A 9056-nucleotide genomic window follows, 5' to 3' on the forward strand; every position below is an offset into this window, starting at 1 on the left:
AAACAAAACTCAGGGACTAAAATGGCAATTTACTCAAGTATTTTTTTCTATGTTAAATCAGGTAACAAAAGGGTATATTAGTCTTTCTATCCATTAATATAAAAAAAATTAAATAAATAAAACAAAATTTAATTTAAAAAATTAATATAATAGTATATATATATACACACACATAGTATATACCTACTTCTCTCTCTACTCATCTCTTTCATCAGTTCTACACCATCAACCACCAATGCCACAATTAGCCACCACTGCCCTCACCACCAACCACCCTCATCCACCACCACGTCCACCCGTCACCACCAAGAACCCTAATTCCCAAATTTCCAGATCACCATTATTGCCTCTTCTATACATATATGCATACACAACCAACCATTACCGCCTCTTCCAAAGTCAGATATGCGGTTAAGTTTGGGATTGGCCGTAGATCTAAATCACGTTGGTGTGGGATAGGCGGTGGATTAGCGGTGAGGTTGGTCGCAGATCTAAATCGCGATGGTGTAGGATGGGGGTTTGAATCCTAGGGTGGGATTTGGTTAAAATCTATTGTAACTGATAGCGATTTTGTAAGTATATATCATCTAGGGCAAACAATATAAGGACTTCACATATTTATGTTGCTAAAACGGAAAATAATGACAATGATTTTGACATGTATAATGTTTGAACCCCAATTGGTAAGTTAAAAACCAAAAAGCTTTGTATTATTTTCACAGATTAATAGTGCCATCGATTAAGCTTTTGGTAGATGGATTTGCAGAGATGAATATGGTTCATGAGAGACAAAGATGAATATGGTTCATGAGAGACAGAAATAGAGTTGAGAGAGAGAGAGAGGTGTTTCTTAATAAAATGGATAGGTTTTTAAGTTATTCATATAATTTGTCCTTCAAAAGGTGAAATGATAAAATTGTCCATATGTGCAAATTACATGATCAAAATTAACATAGCAGAAAAAAATTAACTAGGTTAGGGGTAAAGGACATACCGTGCAAGATTTTGAAACAATAAGTACAAAACTCGTCAATTATATAGACAAAAGATACCACCTGAAATTAGGTATATGGATAAAGAACAGAATTTGCAATTCACTCTAAAATTCTAAATATATTTAATAGAAGTAAAATATAACCTAATTTATTAAGGATATCCATGAAATCATAGAAGTTTATATACGGTCTACAATAAAGTTACGTGACAAAGGGATGAGCTCGGTTCCATATATACCGATACCGTAAGTACCGATCCTAAAAATCGTAAAAACAGAAAGTTTTCGGTACGGAACGGTGTTTGAAGGAAATCAACCAAAAATACCAGTACCGAACCGAAAGCACGTACCAATCCTCAAAAACGAAAAAAGTCGGTAATTGGCGCCGAAAATTGTTCAATACGGTACATTGACCAGCACCTGTTCGGTTTCGGCACTTGATACTATTTGCTGACACCTAAAGTAATAGAAAAGAATAAATAGTTAAATAGTTTAGAGTTCGCATACATGATGTAAATAGTTAACAAATACTATTTATTGATCCCAAAAAAATCACCTCGTATATGAAATTAATTGAATGTTTCAAGCTTTAATGCCTTCGAGTTAAAAAAAATGACGTAACTAATAGAAAATTCAACTCTTAGACTTATTGGTGAAAGGGGTGGGGGGGGGGGTGATTTCAAATAAGTCTCACACTACAAAGGTTGCGGGATTATTGGGACCTTATGTGATATGTGGTATCGGGTATCATCAAAGAGGCCCCCACCCGCCATCCACACCAAGCCCCTGCCCCACGCCAGCTATCCCCACCAAGCGCGCCCACCCGTCGCGATGTTCGCAACCCTCTTGTAGCTAATGTGACACCATTGGCGCCCCCAATGGAGCCTCATAACACATATCCTATGTATCTCTCTTTAAACTCCCCTAGTCTACCTTGAAATCAAAAACGAAAAAAAGGTATATTAAACTAACATGTAAGTTCTCTTATTCTTATTAAGTTAAGTTGTGTTACAAAAATGCTTGTTGCTATACGTTATCATCTAATTATTTATAACAACTAATTTTTCATTTGATTTATGAATCAAGTTATATAAGTTGTATAATTTCAAGTGTTACAATAGATACTTCCTCAACTTCCCTTTTACAGTTTATTACTCCCTCCGTCCCATATTAATTGTCCAATTTTGAATTACCAAGTCTTTTTCTTTCAACTTTGACCGTAGATTTTTTTTGTGTGTGTTACGTAACACTTGATATAAAATATATGAATGAATTGGATTTACGGTGGTAAGATTGTATTCCTTTAAAGGAAAGGGATTATTACATTTATCTCTAAGATATTTACGGTCAAAATTGAAAGAAAAAGACTTGAAAAGTCAAAATTGGACACTTAATATGGGACGGAGGGAGTATTTAATTTTAATTAAATTACATAAAGATTAACATATATCATCCTCTTTCTTACCAACAATTAACTTAATTAGTTGGTCTAGTAACTGATTTCACTTCAATAACACTAAGGCAACACATATTATTAACAACAATATATAATTTTAGCAAATCTATTCTTAGGCCTATTATAGGCAACGAACAATTAATTTGACCAAGCTTAACCCAGAAGATTTATATTGTTCTCATATTATCACTCAATATATGGGCCTTATTTACTTATTGAGCTAACTATAAATGATTTGTGGGCTTGTAAAAACGTGGTGGGCTGGACCATGCTAAGCCAACCAAATGTGAAACTAGGGCACATGGAATAGAAGCAAAGCAGGGGTTGTCTGGTTTCCAGAGTCGAGTGACGGACATTTGCTTACCTCAAATCTGGCTGGAACTTTCACTGTCATGCGAAGAGGGTGGAATTAGATGGATATTAGCTTCATCTGAAGAGATATTAACTATTCAATTTCTTTCAGTTCCCTTCTCGTTTTTCTATCTTAGCTGTAACTCTCTTGTCACGTATTTAATTTGCAGATGAGGAAGAACTTGGAACACTTGAAGATTCCTCTCACTCATATTCAATCAGCAACCCATGATTTCTCAATCGAATACAGAATTACAACTTTTGTGGATGGCTATGCTTTCTACAGAGCAGAACTGGAGCATTATGATAAAGAGAATCCATCATCCAAGACACACAACACTGTACTTATCAAACACTACCCTCCTTCTGGAAATCAGTGGTATGGAGAAAAAGAGTTTCTCACAGAAATAGAAATTCTTTCTGGTGGAGTTAAGCATCCCAACATAGTCAATCTGCTTGGATTTTGTTTTGAAGATTCTGAGATGATCCTTGTCATTGAAGATTTTTCTAATGGATTTCTTGGTCTGTATTTGGGAAACTTCAAAGACAAGCGTGTTTTGACTTGGGAAAAACGTTTGAAAATCTGCGTTGATGTTGCACACGCATTAAGGTACATTCACTCTGAGATGGAAGACCAAAAGATGATAATAAACCGTGATATATACTCTTACAACATTGGGTTGGACGAGAATTTGGAGGCAAAGATTGTTAACTTTTGGTGGTCCGTATTCTTGCCTCCAAATCAAGAAGACGAAGCTCTCTATCTCAACTGGCTTGGAAGAGACAACTACATAGATCCAGAATACAAGAAGACTAGTAGGTTAAAAAGAGAATCAGATGTTTATGGTATTGGAGTAGTCTTGTTTGAGATTCTTTGTGGGAGATTAGCCTATGACCCAATTTACCTTAAGGAGAGTGACATAGGGCTGGCCCATGTAGCAAGACGAAGCTTCAGCACAGGAACACTAGAAGAGATGATAGATCCTATAATAAAGGAAGAAATTGGTGAAAACAAATTTGTTCTAAATAGAGGACCCAACAAGGATTCTTTGCACACGTTTGTTACAATTGCACACCAATGTGTGGCGGAAACTCAAGACCAACGCCCAACAATGAAAGTCGTAGTCAAGGAACTTGAAAAAGCATTATTCTTTCAAGTAAGTTACTGTTCTATATTCAATTTATGAACGCCTAGAAGTAATCTGTGTGATGGTTCCCTGTTATATAGAAAACAAAAATTAGAATGCTTTATGAGGTTGGGTTCAAATTATATAAAATTTATTGTTAACAAATCTTTCCACTTTATAATGTCTAGCGTCAACCTATAAAGTTTACTTTTTAGACATTGTAGGAATTTATCAATCCTACCTTTTAGACTATCAAGTTAGGACTTTGTTGGAATTGCTTATACGGAAGTATAATAAATAAAAGATCAATCCAAATCCTTTAGATAACATAGTACAGTGCATATTTAATTCATAAGAGACATTTATCATCATATTAAAATCATGTTGTTCAGTGTTTGTGATAAATGATATGACTCAATTATTAATTTACTCATCATTTATAGTTTTTCATAATATTTAGAAAAAGGTAATACCAATTTAGTTTTCTATTACCACTTTATTATAGTTATCAATATATTTATTTTATTTGGTGTGTCATGTTTGACAGAACGACAACAAGGATAACCCCAAAATGTCACTTGAAGACATAAAACGGGTGACACAAAACTTTCATGATGACAATTTCATCGGTGGGGGAGGATTTGGCAAAGTCTATAAAGGAAACCTTCAAGATGGAGATGGATTTAAAACCATTGTTGCAAAGCGATTGGATACGAGGTTTGGTCAAGGAGAACAACAATTCTTTAGTGAGCTCCAAATTCTTTTGGACTATAAACATGAGAATGTAATTGGTCTTGTAGGCTACTGTGATGAAAATGATGAAAAAGTCCTTATCTATGAGTATTTGTCCAAGGGAAGTCTTGATAGGTATTTGAATGATACTTCTCTTACATGGGTGAAACGACTTAATATATGCATTGATGTTGCAAGAGCGTTGGATTTCCTACACGGAGGAGTAGGAAAACAAGCAAAGGTGATACATAGGGACATCAAAACTGAAAACATCCTGTTAAAGAATGATTGGAAAGCAAAACTGGCTGATTTTGGGCTTTCGCTAATATGTTCAATAAATCAGGAAACAGACTATATCTTCGATCATGCGTGTGGCACAAGAGGATACGTGGACCCACTTTATAGACAGTCGGGATTCCTAACCATAGAATCCGATATTTACTCGTTTGGTGTTGTTTTATTTGAGATTTTGTGCGGGAGATCAACGTTTGCAATCCACAAACATGAGGGTCACTATCTACCGGATTTCATTAAGAACAAATTTGAAGAAGGAAAGCATGCTGAGGTTGTGTTCGAACAAATAAGGGAACAAATTGTGCCACAATCATTGACTACATTTCAAGAGATTGCCTACCAATGCCTACATCTTGAACGAGAAAAAAGACCGACAACAAAAGAAGTTTTGGTAGAACTTCAGAAGGCATTGGAATTTCAAGTAAGTTAATGATCATAGTTATTATGTAATCTAGCCATCTTTGTTTAATGCATAAACCAAAGCTTTAACTTCTGTTCATTTAATACAATAAAAATGATGTCTGGTAACTTTTTATACCATTATCCGAATCGAATTAGAAAGTCCAGACACAGTTTCCTGGGGCTGCCAATCCTATTCTGTCATTTTCTAATCTTGATTTTAATTTTTGTTTGGCATTCTCATTGCCCCAGTTGAATTCGAAGGTTTCCATAATTGAGACACAAGTAGTTGAGCTATCCAGTGAATTGAACGATATGAACATGACTGTCAAATCTGAAAATTCTGAAATACGTAACAAGGAAAAGATGTTACTTGACCAAACCGATAACTAAGCTGAATCTGACTGTTGTAAGTTTGCTTTGTTATAAATATTTAAAATGATTTTATCATGTGGCGTTTTAAGCTGCTGACAAACTTGATATGTGAGTTCAGGAAAGTAAAGACTCTCAGGAAGGCTGCTACACTTTGTCGGCTGAATATCTCATAAACGAATGCACGTATATGAAAGGAGGCTTAGTTGCAGGTACTTTTGGTTGGTGTATTAGGTGGGGTGGGTTGAATAACAGATTCGCGTTCATATGGGTCTTGTTTCGTATAGGTTTAAACAGGCAAGTTGGATTGAGTTGCACTGTTTCTTTTTTTCTTTTTCTTTCTTTTGCATATAACTTAATTTGTTTGTATAAATGAATGTCATGTTGATGCTTTTTTAGATATAATGAATTTTCATTTAGTAAAAAAGGCATCAAATTTCGTTGTTGGCCCCAAAATAGAACTGGACGCCCCTGAACTTGCTCATAATAATCTAGATTTTATCAGTGAATGTTTTGCCTGATAAATGTAGTTAAGAAATATGTAATCACGTGTAGATATCAGAAGGTGATTGAGCTTCAAGCACAAGTACTTTTAGAACTTGAAAGTCAACCAGGTCTGGCACATATAATGAGTGTATTCTTGTGAATTTGAAACCTGTAATAGTTACGAAAGAACGGTGAGCTTCAGCCAATGTAAGAATACACATATCAGAAAATATACTGCTAAAATATAATTAATCTAGACTATGCATGTTATTATTATTATTAGATACTATAGGTTAACGGAATTATATAACCAAGTGCTTCCTCCAAAGCATATAGTTGAGAATAAAAAACAACACCAGTGTTTACCTACAAAAACATAATGGGATTTTTAAGGTTTGTTTTCATTGAATCAGCTTCCCTTGGTACAATTATCATGAAAACGTCTCAGAAGCCAGTTCTGGCCCGAACCAAAAGAACCCCTTAGTTTAAATAACCAACCTGAACTCATCGCGGCCCCAACCCGTTCTGACCCGTCACCGCACCTCACACGACCGTCCGTTTTCCTAGATTTAATTTTACCCATATGCTTTCAATTTCATCAGGATCCTTTGTGGGTTTTTATTCAAGAGTAAATTGCCATTTTAGTCCCTGTGGTTTGACCAAAATTCCCACTTTAGTCCAAATAGTTTTTTTCGTGCCATTTAGTCCAAATAGTTTTTTTCCTGCTATTTTAGTCCCTGACTTTTGTCATTTTTTTGCCATTTTCATCTAACCCATTAACTCCAGTCAAAAAATTTAGTTAACTTAGGTAAATTTTGGTCAAACCACATTTTTCTTTCTCTTTTTTCAAGTGCGATGGTATGTGGATGGTGGTGTGCCGGTTTATAGTGAAGATGATGGCGGTGGTTGCTGGTTTATGATGATGGCAGTGGTGTTGGTTGATGACGTGGGTGGCGGAAAAGTGGCTGGTGGTTGTGGAAATGATGGGTGGTGATGGTGGTGGGGTGGGTGGTGACGGTGCAGGCAGGTGGTGGCGATGAAAGAAGGTTGTGATGGGGTGGGTGGTGGGTGATGGTGGTGGTGGTAGATGTAAATGGCAAAAAATGACAAAAGTCAAGGACTAACATGGTAGGAAAAAAAAACTATTTGAACTAAAATAACATGAAAAAAACCTAGGGCACTTGTAAATCGTCGGGTGTCTTATAAACGGCCTCAATCTGCCTCTATGAACATACATTAGCAATCAAACAAGTTGGGATTATTGTTGGACCGTATCGCATAATACCCGAACCCGAGCTAATGGGTCGGGCCAAACGTGAACGTCTCTAAAGGAGCAGGGGTGTTTAATGTTAATCTTAATTGAAGATAATTACAAGTGTTAGAGATAATTATCTAATTCCTTATTTTTAGTTAGATATAGAAAAGGATGTTTATGTTTAACTGGAATTAGGATTATGTTTCAATTAGGATTTCTACCACTATATAACCAATCCATCTGGGATTATTGTGGTTATGAGTGATATTTAGTTTTGAGCAAATTTTCTGAATAAAGGAGAGCTAATTCCTAAAACTCGTGTGTTTAATTAATCGATTGGGACTTGAATTGGTATCAGAGCCAGTTCAACATCCGAACGACTGTGTTTGTACCTTCAACATTAACTGAATCGGAGGAAAACAAACCTGTTTTTCGACGTCAAAGGAACCGACGGGAAGAACACCGGCGGCGGCAAGAGGCAGCAACCGGCGACACTGATAATTAGGGTTTTCTGGCGTCGAAGGTACCGACAAGGGAACTCCAGCGGTGGCAGAAGGTATCGCAAGCAACAGCGGCAGTAGACATCGAAGGCTTTAATTGAAGATTGGAGCGCCTAGGGTTTCTTTTATTTCAGCAGGCTTGAGTTGGGAAAGAAGAAGTACGGTTTTTTATTATTTAATAAAGGCAGTATCTTTTCTTTGGAAGGAACAGGTGTTTTTTAAGCATCAGGTGTAAAGTTTATTTTAAAGCAGTGCATCAAGGCTCGAAAGTACAGATCAGCGGTGTTTGGTTTTTCTTTGTGCCTTGATTGGTTCGATTCTGAGAGTTTATTCAGAATCAAACTAATTTCGCGGATCCGAAGGACTGGATCAAGGCCCGGCTACACCACTTACGTATAAACGAACTAGGAGGAGAAACATGGCTGGTGGTGAAGGTTCGATACCGCCACCAGTTGCAGCAAGGGATCCGGCTTCTACAAGCTTACAATGTCCGATGTTGACTTCAACTAATTACAACATCTGGGCAATTAGGATCAAGGCGGTTTTTCGAGTTCATGGAATACTGCAAGCTTTAGAACCAGGTGAACAAGAGGTAGAAGCAAAAAAAGATGACATGGCGGTAGCACTACTTCTTCAAGCAATACCCGAAGAGCTCGTGTTTCAGGTGGCTCAGTTTCAGAAAGCAAAAGAAATCTGGGAAGCATTGAAGACACGGTATGTTGGGGTTGAACGGGTTCGAGAGGCAAAGATTGAGCAACTAGAGAATGAGTTCGAATCCTTGAAGATGAAAGAAACAGAGACAATTGATTTTTTCGCGGGCAGAATAAGTCAGTGGGTTACCAAGGCAGCCAGTTTGGGAACCACCTACGAAGACAAAAAGCTAACCAGAAAGTTATTAGGCTCCGTTCCAGCAAAATATGTTCCAATTGTCGCATCAATTGAGCAGTTCGCAGATTTGAAAGCCATGACGTTTCAGGAAGCTATAGGGAGGCTAAAGACTTTTGAAGACAGAATTAAAAATATTGAATTTGCAGGCGAAAATCAAAGCAAATTGATGTTCGCTGGTGGTGAAAATTCCTCTAGTCACAAA

General features: G+C 36.7%; 2 protein-coding genes across 2 annotated transcripts in view; both read left to right on the forward strand.

Moving 5' to 3' along the window:
* LOC110888995 (tyrosine-protein kinase JAK2) overlaps window positions 1-3094 on the forward strand; it is a 39536-nt gene extending 36442 nt beyond the window's left edge. Inside the window, exon 7 of the mRNA XM_035980376.1 lies at window positions 2727-3094. Within this exon, the coding sequence (XP_035836269.1) occupies window positions 2727-2975 (249 nt within the window). The 3' untranslated portion in view covers window positions 2976-3094. The remainder of the gene's footprint in view (window positions 1-2726) is intronic.
* Window positions 3095-3283: 189 nt separating this feature from the next.
* On the forward strand, window positions 3284-7205 carry LOC118484214 (probable serine/threonine-protein kinase At1g01540). The gene is made up of 6 exons (XM_035980217.1): window positions 3284-3958; window positions 4389-4394; window positions 4476-5375; window positions 5847-5937; window positions 6125-6229; window positions 7063-7205. The coding sequence occupies exons 1-6, from the start codon at window positions 3284-3286 to the stop codon at window positions 7203-7205; spliced, it is 1920 nt and encodes a 639-aa protein (XP_035836110.1).
* Window positions 7206-9056: the final 1851 nt, after the last annotated feature.

Source organism: Helianthus annuus, chromosome 11, assembly GCF_002127325.2.
Source record: "Helianthus annuus cultivar XRQ/B chromosome 11, HanXRQr2.0-SUNRISE, whole genome shotgun sequence".
Classification (NCBI taxonomy): domain Eukaryota; kingdom Viridiplantae; phylum Streptophyta; class Magnoliopsida; order Asterales; family Asteraceae; genus Helianthus; species Helianthus annuus.

Coding starts and splice junctions, on each gene's coding strand:
- LOC118484214 (XM_035980217.1), top strand. CDS start 3,284: ATGATCCTTGTCATTGAAGATTTTTCTAATGGATTTCTTGGTCTGTAT. Junction 5,938..6,124: donor GAAAGGAGGCTTAGTTGCAG/GTACTTTTGGTT, acceptor ATGCTTTTTTAG/ATATAATGAATTTTCATTTA. Junction 6,230..7,062: donor TAATAATCTAGATTTTATCA/GTGAATGTTTTG, acceptor TCTTTTTTCAAG/TGCGATGGTATGTGGATGGT.